General features: G+C 35.3%; 1 protein-coding gene across 1 annotated transcript in view; it reads left to right on the forward strand.

Annotated features, from left to right (window-relative positions):
- Positions 1 to 24228, forward strand: part of LOC107188754 — a 106274-nt gene that overhangs the window by 14851 nt on the left and 67195 nt on the right. The window contains exon 2 of the mRNA XM_015577105.1: positions 22874 to 23767. Within this exon, the coding sequence (XP_015432591.1) occupies positions 22874 to 23767 (894 nt within the window). The remainder of the gene's footprint in view (positions 1 to 22873; positions 23768 to 24228) is intronic.

The raw sequence follows: 24228 nt of genomic DNA on the forward strand, positions 1-24228 counted from the left end.
GAAACATTTCTGATACTTCTTCATCAAAAAGGCAGAAACAACGACTTTTGAAACTTTCGGATTGACGATTCATCAATGTATACAACTTTTTAGATTCCAAACGACGTCATACATCATAATGACCACCATATTCACCTAATTTGACTTCCTGTAAAACTTTTCTTCTTCCTCTAGCAAAAAATTAAGACAGTCCGATATAATACTAAACATTCGAGAGATTTCTGTTTCTCCATTATTTTGAACAGAAATACTATCAGATCTGTTTTTACGATTTCCATAATTCACGTAAATAGTGTTCCTCTTTGAAAGCAATTTACTTTATACATGTACACTACCGGCCAAAAGTTTAGGTACACCTAATCCATTTGTATTCCACACCCAAATAAAAAATGTAGGATTTAATATTTCGGCATGTCTTAATCCGTGGATATTGTTTGTATAATTTTACTGTTACAAAAAGACACAAGACTTTTCTCCAACTGCAGATAATGAACTTTTATGGTACCTAATACTGATTATGATATCATATTTCTATGACTTCGACGTTCAGCTTTGTTGTTCTTTATTAGTTTGATATCTTCTACGAACCGAATTGTTGATTTCTGAGCAGATTGTATAGTTCTGGTATGGTGAAAGTTCAAATATGTACATGGCCAAAAATCAGCTATTTTAGTTGTCAAAGCCCAGGGTAAAGGTCGCGATCACAACAGAAAAATAATCAAGTATCATAAAAGAAAGGATGGCTAAAGGTGTATTTTTTAAACAGTACAATTATGCAAAAAATGTCCAAGGATTAAGACATGACAAAATATTAAACCCTACAGTTTGTATTTGGTTGTGGAATACAAATGAATGCAGTAGGTACACCCAAACTTTTAGTTGGTAGTGTATATTTAACTCCAAACAACATTCTTATTTACAATGAACACCGAAAGTCATCTATATTTTAGAAACAAATCGCTGCTGTACTTTAAATTCCGACATTTTTCGAAGGAACTCTGCATTTATTTCGTTTACGTCGATTTTCCACACACGTCCTCTCTCGTTGGTTGTATTAATAAACGATGAACAAATAATTCTTTAATGAAACATTGTCCCTGAAGTGGATCTCACCGCGGCATCAAAGATCAAGTCTCACATTTGTTAAAGGAATACGACGAATGTGTCGATGTCAACGAGTCGTATTATCAGAGGTCTACACGCAAGGAACAAAGGTGTCCCAGTGATCGATTTCTCGTTTCGAACTGTGGCGATTAGCGGTGAATCCCTGAGTTTTTTTTCTGGTGAAAACAAGTAAGCGTCATTCTCGTTCGTGGAACGAATCGAAATGATGCGCCCCCTGTTAAATTTGATGGGGTTTGCCGTAGAAAACGAGAAACTCGATATTGTACAATGCGATGGAGATGGACAGACGGACACAGAGAAGAAGAGTGAAAGGGATCGTTTGCGTGTGATATTGCGATGGATGATACGATATGGAGAAATTCAGAGAGAGTGACAAAGAAAAGTGAGAGAGGAAGAGAACGTTTAGATTGTATTGACTGCTATCTATTAACGATCTTCATCGAAGGATCGAGAAGGAGGAGAATGAGGAATGAATGAGGAAGAGAACGTTTAGATTGTATTGACTGCTATCTATTAACGATCTTCATCGAAGGATCGAGAACTGGAAGAAATTTTTCTGAATGGAAATGGAATGCTAGTGTGTTTTTGTTTTGTGGTGTCAGAAATACGTCAAAGTGAACTTTATTATGGGCACGTAGTAAGAATGGATTGATTTACATTGATTTCAAGTCAGTGATTTGTTGTCGCAAAGAATCATTTATTTCTGTTATTTTAGGGCGAGGTATAAATACCTTCTACCAATGGTAAAATGATATTTTGTTGGAAAGTGTGACTGTTGTGTGTAATCGATCTACCTACACAGATCACGTGATGTCCTCATGATCCCCTTTGGTTTAAAATATCGTAGAACCATGGCAGAAATCCTTTTTCAGAAGAATCTTGTAAGTACTCCTATTCCACATTAACTAACAAATAAACGAAAACACTGGCTATTTTAATAATAATGAATACGTAGGAACCTAATATTAATTATTATAAATTACTTTAGAAAGGAAGAACTTTATAAAGAATAGAAGAGTAGAAGTTGTTTATGACGTAATTCAGGAGATGACGAGTATAATACTACGCACTGATTCATTTGCATCGTTTGTTCAGCCCAATAGTTATTTAGGTAGATTTTGATTTATAGTTACAATTCATATATTCAGTTAACAATTAGCAAGCGGAATGTCTTTCATAGTTATAATATCATTTACTTAATATTTGAAAATTTTCACGAAACTTACACATTTGTTCATGTCAGTTTACAGCACTGGATTCAAAACCATACTGCACCGCAACACGTGACGAACACTTTGAATCATTAATCTTATTCGAAGAAAGAAATTCTTTGGAGCTTGAAACCTATTGAAGAATTTAAAAGTCTTGAAAAGTTGAAAGGTTTTGAACACCTAGATAAATTACAATCTTGTGGGCATTTCAGCAACTGTACTATTTTCAAAAAGTATACAGAGTGAGTCATGCTGAAAAGAACACCTAAGTATCTCTGTTAGGATTATAGATAGAAGAAAATGTCAAAGAGGAAAATTGTACTTTCTTTTAAGTTCATAATTGGTTATATGAGTAGGAATCCTAACTAATTAAATTTAAAAAACTAAGGCATGTCTCTGTAAACAAGTCACGTGATATCTGCTTCTAAAGTGAATTAACTATACACTATTATCTTAAGAGTCTCGACATATTGACATCGTAAATAGTCTTATGTCGTAAACGTTTCTCGAAGTGTCGTATCTTTCTCTTCCCTTAAATATCCTCACTTAAAAGAACCCCTATGAATATTTCAAGACGTTTTAAACTTCCAAGATCTCCCTGTTTCGGATACTTAACATGTTGACTGCCCATTACTTTACTATTATGGCAATGCTGTAATGAAATATGTTTGCATAGTTTCTTGTTATTTGAAAATATAAATATTTACGAGTTGTATACGCCTTATTTAAATCATCAAACTAATAATTATGCATATTTAGAAGATATTACCATTCAGAAATTGAATATTTTTTCGTATAATTTTGTCTGCACTGGTTTCCGATAACCACTGTGGCAATCAACGTGTTAAACTGTATCTTGCTCTCTATGTATTGTTCTAATCCCACGCTGAACGACGATTCCGTGCGCACGTCACGAAATGCCGGAGGCGAGATGAGGGTAGAAAATAATGGGAATTTTTTCGTAGAACGAACTCAGAATGCAATTTATTTAAGTTTTCGTGCGAGGCAGTTTCTGCACCCGTTGTATCATGACTGTTGTTCTGAAATATTGCTGAGAAATGGAGACACGGTAACGTTCGGAGCTGGATGGAAGAAATAGTGGTATGATCGTACGATTGAAAATAATGTTGTCTGTTTCGTGCTAGAATCAAATTCAAACTATTCACGTGAAACATTTTTTTTAAGAGATAAAAATTAGTACGAATCCAGTGACAATGTGAATAAAATTTAATTACGAATATGTATTGTATGTTTTTTTACTTTCATCTCGCTATCCGGACCGTTTTATTAGCACAAGAAAATCATACATTATTTTCTGAATTCATTATTAATATTAGTTTTATAAGGAAGGAACAATTTAAATCTCAGGTCAAACACGTAATCATCACACATAAATTAACACTAAACCTACTACGACCGGTCAAATGACCCGTTTTGCCGTTCTAATTCCTATCTCTCTGAAGGATTTGGTAGATTTAGTATTAACACTCTCATAAAATAATTTCAGAACTACAGGATGGGGCAATAACTATGTCCACTTTGAATATTGCCGTTATTTGTAATAATATGAAAGAATATTATATACAAAACTTACACGGTATAGAGGGGAGCATATTGTGACACAAACATTTTCTGCGTGAGTGAAGGCATAGAGGAGATTTCAAGGTCATCCCTATTTTTTTTAATGGAATGCTATGTTTTTTTTATCGCGATGTGATAGCCGGTGCTGAGACGACATCAGCGAGCTATCATTGAAGGTCATGCAAGGTCAAATGTGGTAGTAAAATAAACTTTCTTACATTACAGGAGATGCTCGAAGTGGTGACCGTTTGCGTCAATGTAAAGTTGCAATCTTCGTATTGTTGCATCATGTGTATGTCTTATCGTTTTTGAACTTATTCAAGTACATGCTGCAATTATCCGTTGTTTCATGTTTTCTGGTGTAGTGGGTACTTCTTGATAAACAGCATTTTTCAATGCTCCCCAGAGAAAAAAATCTAATGTGGTTAAATCTGGAGAACAAGGTGGCCAAGAAATTAATTCTCCACGTCCTATCCATTTATTTGGGTAGGTTCGTTGAGTGCATCTCTTACTCTCCGAGCATAATGTGCTGGACACCCGTCGTGCTGTAACCACATCACTTGGCGAACGTTTAGTGGTACATTTTCTAGACCATTCGTTTATGTAAAAGTGGGGATCTATGAAATAATACAGCATCTGCTGGAATAAGTTCAGAAACGATAAGACATACACGTGATGCAGCGATACGAAGATTGCAAGTTTGCATTGACGCAAACGGTCACCACTTCGAGCATCTTCTGTAATGTAAGAAAGTTTATTTTACTAACACATTTGACCTTGCATGACCTTCAATGGTAGCTCGCTGAAGTCGTCTCAACACCGGCTATCACATCGCGATAAAAAAAAATATAGCATTCCATTAAAAAAATAGAGATGACCTTGAAATCTCCTCAATGCCTTCACCCACGCAGAAACTGTTTGTGTCGCCATATGCCGCCCTCTATACCGTATAAGTTTTGTATATAACATTTTTCATATTATTACAAATAACGGCAATATTCAAAGTGGACATAGTTATTGCCCCACCCTGTATATGTATAAGATAGTAAGTAGGGTCAACAGTTTTTGGTACAAAAACTATATTTCTAAATTTACAAAAAGATATTGGTAAATATGAATTATAAGTTTTTCATATAAGGATCTCTTTATCTCATTATACTACATACATTCATTACATTGTATCATTTTATGATTAATTTTTACAGTTAGTGAACGCGGCGATCTTGTGGAACTATGAAAATTCTTCAGATTTTGCTTCACCGTCGTTAAAATATTTTTTAAAAGTTATTTATTTTAAAAGAACCTAAAGTATGAAGGAAGAAAACGTAGTAGATTATATTTTTAAACACCTGATTTTAATGACCTTGATACATGACATAATAGTCAATGTCTTGAGTAATTTTATATTTATGTTGTTAAAAAAAAGGTGCAATACTTTAGAGGTTCACAGTATCTACTTTAGGGGCTATAATAATAATATAGTACTATAAATCAGTCGTAGACCCTTTTCTTTGAACAACCTGAATAATTACCGTATGTTTCAATATAACACTTCGCGGTAATTATTCTCAATAGGCGCCTCCTCACCGATTTGGTTGACCTTAAAACATATCAAGGTCAACATTCTGAACAAATTTTCCCTATACATGTAACCGCCGCTGGGTCTTAATTACTGGGATATTCACAAACATATTCGACACTGTATACCGTGTTTTGTTCCGTATGGGTAATTATGTAAAAAGAGGACAACATCGTGTATGACTTTGACCTTCACTATGTTGTCAAGGTCATCGTCCTGAGTGACCTTGATCTTGAAAAAATTAGCGACATGCAATATTTAAGAGAAAATACATATTTGAAAGAACGATTGGAGTAGGTCTGAGACTAGATTCGATAGCGGGTGGGGAATGGGAGATGGGTGGCCTCCAAAACAATAGACCAGTTTTTACTTGTCTTACGGATATTCACATAAAACTTGTGTTAAATTTAGATTTATGACTTGTAGATCAGAGTTGGTTACAGACACACTCCATCCAATGTTAACCACACACCCAAGATCCCACCAAACATAAGTTTACTTAATATCCACAAAAACAGGAAAAAAGTTTCTTGTGTTTGGTGGGATGTTGGGTGCGTCGTTAACACTGGGTGATGTGTGGCGGGATGTTGGGTGCGTGGAATAATAATTAATTAATAAATAAATACCTAAAAAAAATCATGTAATTTGAAACATATTTTCCTGAATATCTCTGAAAGTAAGGCCGAGCTGTGGTAATAATGACCTTGACAACATATTTCAAGGTCATCCAAATCGGTGAGCAGTCCCCTATTGGGAATAATTACCCACTTCATTAATTTAAAAGATCAACACCAAGTATCTTCATACATCATCAACGAATTACCAGTATAGAATTTAAAAAAAACAGCCTGAGTAAACGGATACAAGGACATGGAAACGAATGAAGACAGTATACAAGGGTGTGTGTATGTATGAGAAAGAGGAAGAAAGAAAAATTTACATTATGACATGGTAGGGAGGCGTTTGGGAGGTGGTACTGGCAAAACAAAGAGACGAGCTCCCAGAGAACCGAGCGAATGGGCTAAAGGAGTGTGTATGAGAGAGAGAGAGAGAGAGAGAGAGAGAGAGAGAGAGAGAGAGAGAGAGAGAGAGAGAGAGAGAAAGAGAGTGAGAGAGGCAACCCGTCGGGGTTCTGTCTTCTTCGCAGGTTATCGGAGCTGTATCGTCGAGGCACTTCTTCGAGCCACGGAGGGTCCTTGGAGAAGGATGCCCCGGAACAGAGCGCAACCTCAACGACCTCGGAGTCCTTGGAGAGCAATGGCCTCGATACCGAGATACCAGCCGCGGCCAGGCGACCCCGTAGTACGAGGGGCTCGCAAAAATGGAGTAACGTACGCGCCGTTATGGCGCTGTATTCCTCCCTACGCAAGATCAAGAGGTACTCCCGTCGTTGCTCGATATTGACGGTAACCTCTGAACTGCTGCACTCTCTCCCGCCTATACTGATGCAAACGTACATACGGACATGGAACACTAACTGACGTACATACATATACAGAACATGATCTTTTTTACACGTACACGCTATTCTTGCCAGTGATTCTCTTCGCCTTACAACGGGGACCGTATTTAGGATCTGTCGTGAATAGACTGTGGATTTTATGCATTCATCGCGTACATACGATTCTCTGAAATTCGGTATAGTTAAATCTTTAACCTTTAGAGCAGATTTGGGCATTATTCGAATAAACTATTTGAGAGATAATTGTTAAGATAATATATCTTCTTTGGCTACATGGTATTTACAATGATCATGTGTTTGTTTATGTAAATGGACAAAAGCCTTTTTTTAGATTATTTCGTTATTTGGATTTGAAATGAAATAATTTTTCATTTCATTTTATATTTGATCAAATATTTATTTAAATCATTTCTCGAAGACTCTAATTCTATCATGTCAGCATCGTGAAGTCCGTTAGAAAACGGATTTCCATCATATGCTCTTCTGGAGAGGTTGATTTCGTTTTCTAGGATGGTAGATTTACCTCAGTATAGATGTCCTTCTGACGAACTGTTTGAAACGAGAAAAATTTTGAGAGCAAATGCAGTTAAACTGTAAAATTCCCGTGTTCTAAGTTTAATAGTTAGTTTAATTCAATAACCTCTTGGGTTAATTTATCTGTTATTTTAGTTGAATGAAATAACAGAAGAAGAAAATTATTTAAATAAAAAGTTATTTTCAAATAATTTATTTGAAGTAAACATAAAATAAAATGAGTCTTCTGGTGTTATTTGTAAAATAAGAATAATAAAATATTTAAAACAGTTCATTATTTTAAATGATTATTTGTTATATTACTTGCAATACAATGTGCCCAACCCTGCTTGAGAGTACAGGAAGCAAATTTTTAGGCTCCAGAGGGGTTGCTTGTTTTTCGTAGTATAACACTAATAACAAATACATTGGCTGTCAGAAATTTCCTGCCAAACTGTAATTTCACTATTTCTTTGCCCTAACATTTGTCAGTCCCGTATTTATTAGAAACAGGTGAACAGATTATTTTTATGCACGAAAATCTTGAATAGCCCCAAATATGGAAAAGCAATGTATCCTCAATATGGGTATATGAAAAGCTTATGGTAATTATTTACTTTAGCGATTTCTCACCGATTTGGATGATCTTGAAATATGTTGTCAAGGTTGTCATTCTGAACAATTCTTTCCTATACATGTTACCGCTGCTCGGCTTTAGTTTTCGAGATATTCACAAAAATATATTCAATACTATACGTGTATATGACGTGGTAAATATGCTGGTTGAGAGACGCACCTCCAATAACCCAGACCTTGACATATGTTGTCAAGGTCACCTACCTAAGTGATCTTCAGAAAATTTCAGTTATAAAATATTGTTTATAAGAAAGTTATTAAGAGAAAAATGATACCTTTCTTCTTGAACTCTCTTTAAGTAACTCTGAATGACATTTTTCCCTTGAACTGTCTCTAACCAACTCTGAAGCATCACATTGATCGGATATGGTTAGAGACAATTCAAGAAACAAAGTAATTCACAGTTGGCTAGGGACTCTAACCTCCCACTAATCACAATGTACACACGCACGATGTGTTCTGGGGTGAAACAAATAAACTTTTTTCTTGTATTTTTAGATATTAATAACTAAACTTGTGTTTGGTGGGATGTTGGGTACGCGATGAACACTTGGTGGTGTGTGGTTAACATTGAGTGGAGTGTGGTGGGATTCTTTGCCTATGGTGTGTGCGTACGTGCGGGTGGGTCAGTACTTACTTCGCGCGCGCGCACGCACACACGTACACCGTGTGCAAAAATCCTTACGGCAGCCAGATTAAACATTATCATTTTGGTTATATCTACAAATCCTAAAATCAAAGTAAGAAATTTTGGAAATATTTTTACATATAAACCGGAAACTAAGGCCGTGCGACGGTAACATGTATAAGGACAAAATTTTCAGAATTATAACCTAGACAATATACCTCAAGATCACGAACTTGGTGGCGAGTACTCTCTTGTAAATATAATAGTTAATAAGGTGCACAAATTCTTTTTCGAATATCTGACAAACTAAAGCCGAACGGTGGTAGTATGTATAGGAAAAAGTTATTCGTAATGACGACCTTGACAACATCTTTGAAGGTCATTAAAAGCGGTGAGGAATCGCCAAAGTAAATAATTACCAAGTTTATTCATACATATTACGTATTGTTATAAAGCTATATTAAAGTAGATCTTTGCCGAAATCTTCTTGCAGCCACTGTATATAAAAGTTTTAACTTGGAAATATAGTCATGAAAAAACCTGTCCGTCCTCTAAAGGTTAATCAAAGCCATCGAGGTTTTCGCTTTTGTTGTACCTAACCGAAACCTTGATAAAGCAAAACAAATGTATATTTGACTCGAATCTTTATGAATTAGTCCACCAAAAGTAGTAGAATTGGTTGTTTCTTTAATTGCGGTAACTAAAGCTTAAAGGGTGAAACCATCCTCCAAAGTTCGACCCCTTGAAAGCTAACTGGGAAACGATTGCAGATAGAATAAAATTTTTTGAACGAATTTCGTGTTTGATACAATTTGTGTAACAAGTTTTATTGTACCTCTAACCGTTCCCGAGTTAGCTGCTAGGGGGGTCGATCTTTAGAGGGTGGTTTAAGGGGTCATGCTCAGTCAGGAGGCCGAAAAAAGAGTGTTCATTTGGGAATTTTTTTCTCGAAAGCTATAAGACCTTGTTCAAAAAATGTTTTCGTTTCAAAGATTGCAGTTTATAGATTATAAGGTAACTTTTTTTATTTAAAAATATTTATTAGTAAATAAATGGTGGGCGATCTCCCGAATGTCTCTTCACGAAAAGTGGTCTGCCGTGATCACTGTAACTTCGTAACGGTTCATCTGAAATTAAAAATTCAGTAAGATTTATGTAATGGAAGAACCAATCTTGTCCTTGAACGTGAGGTTTTTCGAAATATTGATTAGGAACAAAATAGCGGACGTTTCCCTGAAAAAGTGTGATTTTCACCAAAAAAATCACTCGTTTTTGGTCAATTAAAGAAAAAGTATGGAACGAACAAAAGAATCCTTCATTGAAGGACAAGTTTTTCTGATTGGAAATAAGGCGCAAAAGGATTCATGTAAATCGACACAGTAGTTTTCGAGAAATATTGATTATCGATTTGAAAAATGTAGTTTCAAGAAAAACGCGTTTAAACTTTCAAGTCAAGCTTGCACTTATATAAAATGTTCATTTTTTAACACCTATAACTCTGTCATTTTTAATTGGATTATCCTTGAAATTTGCACAGAATATTCTCGAGATGTTGTACTTAAAGAAAATGTAGAAAGTGAAAAATCGATTTTTTGAAAATTTCTGACTGAGCATGACCCCTTAATTTTTTAAACAAAGTTTGTTCTATCTTTAATCATTTCTGAGTTCGCTCTCAGGGATTAGAGCTTTGGAGGATGGTTTCACTCCTTAAGCTTGAGTTACTGCAGCTCAAAAATTCGCGTTTACTGTTTTTTTGCTGTTCTTCAAGGATACAAAGTTTCATCCAAATCGGAGCCAGACCGTTCGCGACGTTTACTTGTCAGAGGGTGTGAATTGCTATCCCCCCTAAGACGTCCAATCGCTAACTAGCAAAAATCCACCTCTCTCTCTCTCTTTCTTTCTTTCTCTCCCCTTTTCTCTCTACTATCAACTAGCGCACCGAAACGCGTACATACACAGGTTCCACTCGACCTCGTTCACGATGTAAATCTGGTCGGGAATTCAGCGACGCGAGAACCAGTGAACCTGGGGAACAAAATAGCTATGCCAGACTCGTAAACAGAGAAGAAACCACGACTCGAGGCGAAAGCCTGCGGTTATTTTGTTTTTCCCTGTCTCCCCCACCGTCATCGCTTCACCGTTAATATTCCCCGGACGATATTTACGGGGAATCCCGGTTGAGACGTCGGGAATTTCCCGTCGACCATCTGGAACGGGTTACGAGAAAAGCTCTAATGCGTCACCCGGGGATTCCGTCCTTCGAGAGAACGAGCACGCGCCGCATCGTGGAAATTTCTGCTAATTGGAATTTTCCAGCTGTATACCAGAACTCTCCGATATCGGGACAGGGTATCCGTGCGGTAAGGAAATCGATTCGTTTCTCACGGAGTTTAAATGTTATACGTGTCCCACGGAAATTCTCGCGACGAACTGTCACAGTATCCGTGCCCTATATTTCGTTTTATTTTTATTTTGGCGACCCGTATACCAGCTATTCCAATCGAGACGGGACAACAACGAGGAAGTATTGACTAACCGTTTGCCACCGCGACTCTATCCTCTTTGCCACTCTGTCTTAATCTACAACGTTCACTTTACTATGCGCTGTGCACACGATTTACGTTTGTAGTAAGTGACACGGCTTCATGGACAATCCCTGTACCCACTCTCGACGATTTCGAACGGTCACGAATTGGGGCTGGTCGCAATGGGGATTGAATACACCACCGAATAAAATGGTGGATCGTCTCACTTCTGTCTAATGGATAATGCTACGAAAAACGATATAGTAGAACTTCTCGTATCTGAAGTGATAGGGAGACATAAGTACTTGGATAAAGGAATTCATCGATAACGGAACAATCACTCTTCTGATGCTAAATTTTATTTATTTGAATGAAAATCAAGAAAATTAACTGTTTGTTTAAACTTTTATTATTTTACTGTTTTAGGACAAAATCTATCAGAACCTTTATCCAATACCAGAGCGGTAAAATTGTATTGAATCGTAAACATAATGGAAGTGCTCATAGATTAGAATTTTGTAATTTAGACAAGTTTATTGTTAGGAGAACCGTTCTGTTAGAGTATCACACATTGGCTCTACTACCTACGTTACACATCGTCGTAGGATAGACAATAATGCTGTCTTTCTTAACGTTTCTTGAGAGACAGGAGTGGGATGGACGATTATATTGTTGAGCGGTGTACCTCGGGTTCCTTCGAAATTTAATTTGGAATATTCATGGTGCGTAAAATAACAACAGAATATTTATGATATATACAATAACATATGTAATAACATTGCTGTTATGTAGTAATAACGAAGTTTAAAGGAAGGTGCATTGATAGACCCAATAAATTGTAGCAGACAAGGACTAGATTCTTCGATGATAATCAATTTATTGTAAAAATATGCATTATTCAGGGTGTTCGGCTACTGGGGTCAGAAATTTAAGGGATTCATTCTACGTGTCAAAGTAAAACGAAATTCAAGAAGGATGAAATTGTGTTGGAGATTTCGTTTTCATGTCTGTAACATTCGAAAATTGGAGTTATAAACGCTTGAAAAAAAGCAATCTGCGTAGAAGCAGAAACCGAAGGGCACGTGATACGTGCCTTTCCTTTGGAATAATGCAAACATTCACAGGTCTGATCGCGAGCGTTGGCGACCCCACCGAAGAACAGGAGTCCTTATATTTATTTATTATTTACATATTTTTGTGTCCTTTATGTGTGATTCGTGGAACGTATCCTTAGTTTGGTGGCAGTCGTCAACGCGATCACATTTAGTCGGTGCAATATAGCTGTTGATTTTTTTATGATATAAATTTAATTGATTTATAATAGTGAGTTTTAGTTTAGTTTAAGTTTGTTTATTTAGTAGTAACTCTGGGCGTTTGAGCGTGTGCGTGTGTGTGTGTGCTGTGGTCTCCATTATGGATTTGAACAAGTGACCAGGTTTAGTGTCGTGCAACTATTAGTGTGTGATTTTTTATGAAGTGTCGCGAGAAGATGTTATACATCACTTTTTTGGCTACGAGGTAAAGGCGAATTTTTGTTATGCGACACCAGTGTATGTGTCGACATTGTCGTGCTCTACGCTTAACGCTTGTACACAGATTGCCTCATTTCAGGCGTTTCTGGCCCGAATTTTTAACTGTTAATAATTTGAAACGAAGCCTTCAACACAGTTACGTCACTCTTGATTTCCGTTTTATTGTGAAATGTAGATGGACCCTTTAAAGCTTTCGGTACTAGTAGCTGAACGCCCGGTATAAATTGAATAAAATAGTAAGAGTGTACGTAAAAACGAAGAAGTAGGTATGATACTTCATTCATACGTAATAAGAAAAATCATTGAAGGATTAATTTAACAGACTTGAATTAAATTGTAAATTTTTGTTGCTGTACCTTCTCTATTTATTATTACAGCAGCTACTTGGATATGTTATTAATATAAATATGTTAAGAACAGTTTTGATAAATATATTATTTTCCAATGTTATCACAAAGGTAGCTTTAAATAAACGTTTCCATTCATTATCCTTTTTATCAATGATTAATTATGTGTCACAGAAAATTAATTACTTCTGTCGGGATGCTTAGATGTATAAAAGCGATATTAATTATAACTGAGTGCAATAGGGTGATACGTATAAAGGTGTGAATTTGAAACTTTTTTTACCTGCGGTTAGGGTATATACAAATGCTGGATATTTTAGTGACACTTGATATTCTATTGAACCTTAAACAAATTTTGTTAATCTTAAAATAGCTACATTGATTTTTAAACATGGTTATCTATGTTCCTTAACGAAACACAAGAACATTTATAAAATTATTAGTGAAAATATTAATTCTTAAAGGTAAATTTTTTATTCTTATACTAATACATAGAAAACAAGATTGATTATAACCTTTTTGCTCGACCATTTCTTTATTGAAAAGTAATCAAGATCTTACAATCTGTTGAAGGAAATACTAATGTTCTTTTAATGTAGCAACTGCTCAAAATCTCTATCTATCACTGACGACTGAATATACAGGGTGTCCCAAAATAGTTGTAAGTCCTTAAAAGAGGTGATTCCTGGGGTGATTTAAAACAACTTTTTCCTTAGCCAAAAAATTCTTCAAGGCTTTGTTAACGAGATATTAACGAAAAACCCCAACCAATCAGAGCGCGAGTCTGCTGGATGAGCTCCTTCGGTAACGCTCACTGTGTGCTACCGCGAGAGTTTGGCCGGCAGACTTGTGCTCTGATTGGTAGGTAGTTTTCGTTAATATCTCGTTAACAAAGCCCCGGAAAATTTTTCGCTCAGGAAAATGTTGTTTCAAATCACCCGAAGAATCACCCCCTTTAAGGACTTACACCTATTTTGGGACACCCTTATACATAATAGTATTCTTTCAATACTATAAGACGTATGAATGCTTGACAGTTTAATTTATATACATTACGAATCTGACAAATAATTCAATAGTTTTTAGTTTGTTTCCGTTATTAAATTATTATTATAGCAGTAATAATGTTCAGAAACTTCGAGTTAAAACTATTCGAACTAATTTCATACATATTATGGTGCATACTCTCGGATAATTATGTGAATCGAAAAACTCGTTCGATTCTTCGGCTGGTCGTCAACTTTAAGGTCGCAATAAGATCGATCTACAAATTACTTTTAACAATCGAGGTACCCGTGCCTTAAAACAACGTTATGGTTGTTACGTGTTCGATTTATCAATTCTAATTCGATAGAGAACTACCTCCAGGTGGTAATAAAGTCACGATACTCCCGGAAAATCAGCTAGGTTTTCAACACCGAATCCAAGCGTTTCACCTTTTACAGCGGAACATAAATTCAAGTATTATAAACCCGAAGAACACCCGGACGACAATTCGAAGCTTTACGATGAGACTTTACAACCTTCGAAGGAACCCGATAAAGATCCGTCACTGACCATTTCATGTCTCTAACGACCCGCACAGTTGATTCTATTGAAATATGAAAAGAAAAAAAGGGAGGGGAGCGGAGAATAACTAGACTGCGGATGTCTATGCCTTTATAACACTTCCTGACTTGCAAACGTTTTTGCGTATTAATATTGACATGTTCACATCTCCAATAGAAAAAACAAAATTCTGTTTAATATTGTTACTTTCATACAAGGTGTCTCAGGCCGGGTAGCAGTACCATGCAGGAAGTAATTTTGTAAGAAAAAATAAGTCGAAAAAAAAGAATAAATTTTTTCGTTCGAAGTTTAATTTTCTCGAAAATTGTGTTTGAATATTTATCTGGAACGCGTGTCTTCGTGCTGGTAATAAGTAGAAACGGAATGCAATGAACAATGCAAAGTCCTATTCGATTAACCTTATGACCAACAAATTTACATATTCGATTATGTCGAAAGCGAAATATCACCCGAGAAAATGTTATTCTTTTTTTTCAAGTTATTTTTCCTCACAGAATCAACTCCTAACCGGTTGTTCTATCCGACCTGAGACACCACATATGTCAGTACCTACCTAAAATTGTTAACTCACATAAATATCCGTAGTCTACTCATAACTATTGTACCAGTTCTTCGCAAAATCTTCATTTACTTGAAGTAACAGGAGCATCGTTGAAGTTATTGGTACAAGAGTTGAGAGAATTTTGGTAATTGGGAAGCAGTGAAGAAATTAAATATCGATGTGTCTTTAGGATGAATGCTTTGAGTATGATAAGACAGTATTCGGTGGGAGAGTGCACGCACTGATATTGTATTATAGCATTCTCTGACATTTGGCATGGATTAATGAAGGATCATCGATTCCTTTCCGTTCACGTCGTAAAATATGAAGTGTAGTTGATCGGAAAATAGAATGCATCGCTTGGAAACCCCTTTAGTATTGTAGAAAAGGAAATAATAATAAAATAAGATAAGAAATAGACTTGACTTATTACACATATATTATATTACCTTTACTATATTGTATCACAATAAATTATGTACTATATTATATTAAATTATATTATGTTATGTAACATTAATACTTTAACTAGTTTCATAGATATGAATGAAATATTGTTTATGTAGTGCACATTTTATTAACAGTATGTTTTTAAAGTAAGTACAATAAGTTGGGGTAACTTTGACTCAGTCAGGAATAAAGTTATCCCGAAGTAAAAAAAAATTATTTTCGATTTTGTAACTTTTTTGCAGGTATTTGTACATAAAATATCTTTTCACGTAAAAATCAACTTAATTTAACAATTTTCAGACAGCTACAAAATCGAAAATGATAATTTTCTGATTTCGAGACAAAGGTACCCTGACGGATTGAAAGTTACCCCTACATACAGCATGCAGTACCTAGTTTAAAAACATACTGCAAATAAAATATGTGCTACACAACTTACGGTATCTGAAAAAGATCGTAAACAAATATCACGATTAATATAAATTTCATTTTGTAAATTATGTCTCCACATATTTTAAGGCCATGTTCTGTTTCCTTAAAAATAATTTTTGTTACATTTAGTTTTATGATACGCTTCAGAAAGGATTATAAAGTCAAAAAATACCATTTTGTGGACAAAGTTCTTCTGACTCTTCCTCGCGAATTTATTTCTTACGTATGTATAAAAGTGGAGATACGGAATTGTTCGTTTAGAAGTCGGTAAAGTATTCAAAATGTCTAAGGAGTACAGTGTCGTCAGCATGAAATATTAGAATGCAAGAAACGTGGACACACCTACGGAACGTAGTTGCAAGAAAGTTTGAATTGAAAGTGATCCTTCAATTCTCATGAGACGCAATAAACGAAATCAAATAATCGTTAAATAAGTGTTCTATTATACATTCAGTAATCCCTCAATAATTGCAGAATTTCTGTCATATACGAAAGATTTATATTATTCAAGAGCACGGATTGAGTCATCTATTCATGAAAATTTTGAATGTTAATTATTTCGTGACATTTTTATGAGGATAATGTCAAAGAATTAATGATATTATCATTGATATAATAAGCTCAGCTCTCAGGTTAGAATAGATTCAGATGTATTTAATTATTAAGACTATAAAGAAATTTATTTAAACTACACGTACTATGTATATTCAATATAATATATTATTCAGAACAAAAGTTCAGTAATAAAACGTAATATAAGTGAATGGTCTCTAATTGAAACTAACTACAAATAAAGTGAAAATAATTATAAAATTCTACTAAACATGAAAGGGCAAATTGTTTATGGTTGGTTATCCGTGAAACAATACCGTATAACATTTTGGAAATAGATCGTTTTCAGATATAGAAAGTGTTTCAAAGATGAGTCTAAACAGATTTTAAAGAGATACAATGCTTACCAAGTGAAATGAAAAATCATTACTCAATGAATCGTAAAAACGATTTTTTTTAGTGTGAAATGTCATTTTGTATTTAAGAACCTTTACTAACGTACATAAGTACAGAAAGTACATAAAAGTTGTCTCTCTTTCATGTTAATAAAATATTGACACACTAGCAGTAGGTTACTCCGAGAGTCTCATTTACAGTATGGAATGTTCATAAATAAGAAATTACAATTTACACCGTAATGATATTACGGTCCATAGATTTTTTATATCCGTTGGAGGTTCCTATAAACTCTTAAAATATTACACCTTTTCTTAAATATCCTGTCTATAATAAGTCTTCGATATGTGCCGTAACCGATTCTGCCAGCTTGTATCACCAAATCTATAAACATTTTGTTCACAAAAAATCATACTTGCGAGTATTTTAAACGGAAATGTCACAATAGAATACGACGAACAATCTAGCTATAGCTTGAAACGATAGCTTTGAACGAAATATGTTTTATCAACCTTGTGTTCTTTAAAGTTATGAAGATACTAGAGTGTAGATTCAAGGTTCACAGGATTTTCTTATACGTTGTCAGTTAAATTTACTAATTTATGTTGTGTACAATTTTAAATTAAAATTTCAACACGCTTTTCTAAGTCAGAAACATTGATCATAAAAATTCGGCATAGTACCTACTCTAAGAATTATTACTCGATTCATAGACACCACTTGAGATTGGTAAACATCGTTAAAATATCTTATACTTGTACTACAACCGAAAATGTTAGTGTCAATAAACTACTTTAGATAGATTTTTTTTAAAGTGATATTATTGAACAAGCTTCGCCTTCCTCTTTCAATAATGCGACCACAATTTATGAAATAATAATCATGGTGACACGTCTGTAATATTCTCAATATGAATTTCTCATAATGAAAAATGTGAGTTTTCATTTTCAGTATTAGATGACTCATCCTCTCGCTTTTAATCGCTCGGAGAAACTGCTGCTGGTCGAGAATCCCTCGTTACTATTCCACACGTCCTAAAACAATTAGAGAATCGCAGCTGTGGGTGGTCCTAGTCTGTCAATCAAGCGGAAGAAACGTCACTAATGCCATGAATTTGATAAATTACACCTGTTCCATACGACACTAACAACCAGTTTTGTTTCTTCATAATAAACTTTTGAGGAATTATAATAGTCGACTTAACGAAGGGCACACAGTAGCTGCAATATCTGACCCTCTAACTACACTGCTGAAAACAATTAAAGGATCATGTATTGCAGTCGCTGTGCTCATCAATTCGACGTATAATTCCCGAAAATTTGTTTATACAAATATAACGAGGTGTTAATAGTGTTAGTATTGTACAGAAACGATATCAAGTTAACAAATCTGTAGCACTTGTTTTGTTTCTTTCGCTTGCTAGGTGCAATAGGACCGCACACGTTAGCAATCCCCTAATTCTTTTCTTTTCTTGAACATTGCTTCGTTTTGGAATGTGTCACAACTACAATCTCGGTATATTGCAGACATTGTTTTTGAATAGTGCATGCCGACGGTAGAGCAAAAGTCAAGTTACGTCGAACTGAAAGTTTTGGAGTTAAAATGAAGTCAAGGAACATATACATATCTAGGGGATTACTATATGATGATATCTTATTGTTGATCGAATGCTGGTGCTTGACACTGTACGTCGCAACTGCTTCCCCTTACCGGCTCGTCTAATTAGAGAAGGAACACTGATTCCCAATTATACTCTATTCTTCGACCGTCAGCTTATACATACGCATAGGAGACTCCGACATATAACTATCCTTACAACTACATACAGAATGTATACACTCAGTTCAACATTACAATATACATAACATGGGTGTATTAACGATAAAAGAATGCGTAGTGGCATACGAAAAGTTCACCTTTAGTTTCGTTCTGTCTCTATCTAACCTAATTGACAACTCTCTCGATGTTTCTGGCTCTGTCTGTTTGTCTATATCTGTCTGTCTGTCTGTCTGCCTCTCATCCATCTGATGCTCTGATACTGAACTAATCTTACTCGATTTTCGCTCACTTTTTATTTCAAGTAAGAATCACCTTATCATCTTTGTTATACATAGATTTAGATCTATACACATATAATAATCAGAATGGGAACGATACTATAAGGCGGCGTCGACTGTCTCGTCGGAGAATTCTGTGTTTCTTTCCTTTCAGTGGATTTTGGCGAATGGAACGAAAGTAGAACTGTCTGCTTGCAACAAGTATAGATATATTTACATATATACATGTACGTACAGATATTACATGCACAAGCGTCCAAAGAAATAATGGACCCAGGTATTGTACTTAATGAAAGTGAAATATGTGTATCAATTTATAAAGATTTAAGAAGACTGATTTGAAAGTAGTTTTTTTGTATATGTGTAATATACATACATCTAGAAAAAAGCCATTATAATTATTTTGAATATAACAGCACGCAGAAGAATTGACCTGGCAGAAATGTATATTTTCAAATATTCGATTAAGCATTCAAAATTTTCCAAAATTTGGTCATTGGAAATACAATCAATACGATTTACGAAAATTAATCTTAAATAATAATGAATTTTTTATAAATCTATTATCTTTGACTTCGTCACTACATTTTGCGAATTAAAGAAGAAAAACTCGACTAATAACGAATACCCTACTGATTAAAAGTTCGAGTGTACCTGAATAAACGTTTACTTCATTTTATAATGGTTTTTCAGTAACTTATAAAAACTAAGGTTTAAGTCAAAGGTGATACATTGTTTATAGTTATTATTCATAGTTAGTTTTCAGAAATGACTAAAATTTTGCAAATTCTAAAAAAAGGCTTCAACAAAGATTGATACAGGTTTCACCTCTCTCAATCTTCTAAGTACTATATCATTGGATACAATGGCAATTATGACTCCTTTTCCTAGGTATTATATTAAGAAGTATTACAATAAACTACTCTTTTATCGGTTTCTCCGAATCGTCAGGAAATGGTACTTTCCAGTTCCATTAATTACAAGACCTGCTCCCTTACTTTTGACCTGCAGTGAACACGATTTACTTCAATAGTTTCCGAATTGAAGTTAAACCAGTAATTTTTCGTATGATATTCACGTTTTTTATCGTCAATTATTAAAAATAGTTTCCTTCTGAAGTGATATATCGTTCACGATAATTATACAAACACTGGAAATAGCTCTAGTAATTTTTCTTCACAATTTAGATTTTAGATCGTCGTTTCTTTATCTTTCTATGTAGTTGAATTAAACGACTTCGGTGGATAATCAAACTGTGAGAGGTATCCTTTGAGACCACAATGTTTTCTAAAAGATCCATTGTCGTTTTTTCAACATCATAAGGAAGAAATATCAGAGCTATTTCCAGAGTTTCTATAATTATTTTGAGCAATACATCTTATTAAAGAAAAACTATTTTCAATATTTTGATGATAAAGAACATCGTAATTTTCCGGAAAACTGATGTTTTAATTTTAGTTCTGAAACATTTGGGATAGACCGTGTACTTATATCCATAGTGGAAAGTGTGAAACGAGATGCAAGAAGGTTTACGATTCATGTATGAAGGTGTCATGCATGGACACGGTTTGTAAAGGATTTGATAGAGCTTTAACGGTAACCTGGTGATCCAAAATATACATATTACCATTGATCCATTGTTTAATAGGCCTGCACGATGCACTCTGGTAGAGATATGTGAAACATATTGTACAACCCATAGAAGTGAGCATTCGTTTTAAACGTAATGTCGATTGATAACTTCTTAACACATAAAATAAATTTTTACAACTAGTCTCTCAGCAACTTAATTACAGTATTTTCTGTTTTGAAGTGGTGAGTAGCTTCAATTGAAACAATTTGTCACTGTCATGGAAAGTAAGCTGTGAAGTCCTGGTATTATGTAAGAATGCCCATAAATTCTTAGAAGCGCTTACGATATCTCGAGAATAGCTCCAAGGGGTTGTATTTATGGTACTTAATTGTGTAGATCGAATCGTAGTCCATAATACTACTGAAAAGAACATGATTACTCATGCGACGGAAAGAATAACGTGCGGAATAATAGATTGCCATTGATTATGAGAAGGAGTGATGTTTCGATTCTGCCTAATTTATTATGTTTCCGTAAAAATTCGACAGAATAACTAGAAGTACATTTCGACTTTGAATTCTCTGTTTCTTAACCCTCTGTGACCTTTCTGGATCTTTTGTGGGACCAGCAAAATTTCGCTCTTAAATTTCTTTGAAACAAAGACATTGTTATAAAAAAAAACTTTAAACATGCAGCTTTGAAAACTATTAGATCATAAAGTAGAGATCCTGAGATGTATACCTGAATTTTGTCAGATTTTTTAGAGTCTATAGGTAAAAAATAGGCCTTGACATAAAATATCTTCGGGTATGGCGGAAACACTAAAAATAAAGGGGGTTACGGAAGTTTAATGTCTATTTACAATAAATATGTTAAATACATTTAAAAGTCTGTTAGTTCTTGATAATAATTTTTATTATTACTCTTTTCGGTAAAAAAGCTATGGTTTACAAAATTTGAAATTTCTGCAGAAACTGCACCTTTAAACTGTACACTGGCCCAGGCTAAAACCAAATAATACTACAAGAAAATGGTCATCGAACAATTTTTCTTAAAATGATAAGGGCAAAGATTTAGATTTTTTTTGTTCACTTTACTGATATAATAAACGTAACCTAATAAAAAGAGTACTTAAAAGAACAAACATGTTAATTAAACTATATTCTTTAAGTCCTCCCACGCAATAAATATTCAAATTCAATTTTCTTGAAAACAAAGCTGCCTATGAAAAACCTTCATTTTCATGTTTTTATGTATATTAACATTCTGAACATACTTTATAGATACATATGTATATATATAATTTTCACTAATTTATTCGAATCACTTGCACATGTGTGCTATTAGTATTCAACCCCTTGCAAATCTCTCTCTTGCGCCAGGTGTGTTTTCCAGTCAAGTGTTGTATATGACAACCAGCTTGGCGGTCATTTACAAACAACGCTTATTACGAGAAAGTTAAAAACAAACGACCACGGTAGTACAGACTGGTAAATCGAATTTCCAAATGCACGCAGATTTTATAGCCCAATTTATCGTATACGTGGAGTAGCGGACAAAGGTTATCTTTCTCGATTTGTTTGATTTTTATTAATTTTTCATATCAACTTAAAACTTTAGTATGCGTTTAATATATGTTCGGATAGAGCATTAAAGGCTGTATAAAACCCAATATATTAAGGTTTCAAGTTGACGTTAGGAAACATTAAAAATTCTAAAAATGAGGAAAGTGGTAACTTTTTTGTCCACTACTGTATGTATACAAATTGGATTGTACAATCTTCGTATATTTGGATAATGTTGAATGAATATGTATTTCTTAAAGAATACAGGTACATCATTTGGACTGATTTTTGTCGAGAATCATAAATAAAGGCCAGATAAACATTATCAAGATTAGGGTCTCTATTGTCTAGAATAATCTTCTATCCACGGTTTTATATAAAATGTAAACTTCTGATTTGTCGTTCCTAACAAGTCAAACAATTCTCGTACTATTAAGGACGCACAGGGTTTACAATTTTCTCCGTAACAATCAAAACAATAATTGTATTCAATTTAATATTAACGGTAGCCCTCGGATCTCGTTCCTCGTCTTTAATGCTCGGTACGCGTTTATACCATTAGTCCGTGACTGTCGATCTATTCCTCTTTCTGTTCCCAGAACGAAAAGCAATCAACGTTGGATGAAACTACGTACCACAGTGCAGCTGTCCTCTGCGATATCGACAATCCAGAAGAAACCGCCGTTGAAACGCGAGGACTCGTTCTTGAAGCGGTTCTCCACTCGACAGATCCCGGAGAGCCAGGAGACATTGGACACAGGGGAGGGCGAAGGGGACGCGGGGGACGACAAAGACTCTAGTGGACGACGTCGAAGACGACCAAGGAGGCCGCAGAGGCCGCCAAAAACCGTGGTCAATCCGGACGAGAACTTCTATTACTACTGGCTGATGCTTTTGTCCGGGTGTGTCCTTTACAATCTCTGGACTCTGATCGTGCGGCAAAGCTTGCCAGAGCTGCAGGCGCTGGCGCCAGCAGGTTGGCTCACGTGTGACGGTTTCACGGATTTGGTCTTCTTTCTGGACGTGGCGGTGCAATTCCGTACTGGATACCTCGAGCAAGGCCTGATGGTTTATAACAGCAAGAAACTGGCCGGTCATTATCTGAAATCGAAATCCTTCATCTTGGATCTGCTAGCGTTACTACCGCTCGATTTGCTACAAGTGAACCTCGGTAGCAATCCGATGCTAAGGTTCCCAAGGTTTCTGAAGATCTACCGTGTCTATAACTATTATTACATGGTGGAATCGCGGACAGTCTATCCGAATTTGTGGCGTGTCCTGAATCTCATACATATATTGCTGATACTGGCGCATTGGTTCGGCTGCTTTTACTACTTGCTCAGCGAGGCGGAAGGATTCCAAGGGGACTGGGTCTACCCGTACAGGCCCGGCGAGTACGCGACACTGACAAGGAAATACCTTGGCTCGCTGTACTGGTCCACCCTCACCCTGACGACCATCGGTGACCTACCCACGCCGGAAACCAACGCCGAGTGAGTGATATATCTCTTCGACCGTACATATATACACATATACACACGCATTTCTTTTGCCCTTCATTTTTCAGTTCTCGTCGTTCCGTCCAGTTCACTTAGCGCTCGTTCGTGTTTTTAACCAGGGCTTGGTCTTATTGTATTAGATCTCACTTGATTGACTTGAAACTTGAGAGAGAATGGAAATCGGGGACACTGGTTCGAATTTGTGGGTATGAAACACTCGAACAGGTAACCATGTGATTTGATGTCGAAATAGGTCGGAAATATAAGAATGATCACTGGTCGATTTATTCCTCGGAATATTTCGGAAGTACGTGGTTTCAAGCCTGAAAAAACATTATTTATTAATCGAATATGGGTTGAATATGGATCAATTGGAAAGAATATTTTTGTGTTTTATGTAGAGGTACATGGTAAAAGTAAAGCATTTTTTGGCCTAAGAATAGGGTTATAATAAG

The sequence above is a fragment of the Dufourea novaeangliae genome, unplaced genomic scaffold (genome assembly GCF_001272555.1).
Source record: "Dufourea novaeangliae isolate 0120121106 unplaced genomic scaffold, ASM127255v1 scaffold108, whole genome shotgun sequence".
Classification (NCBI taxonomy): domain Eukaryota; kingdom Metazoa; phylum Arthropoda; class Insecta; order Hymenoptera; family Halictidae; genus Dufourea; species Dufourea novaeangliae.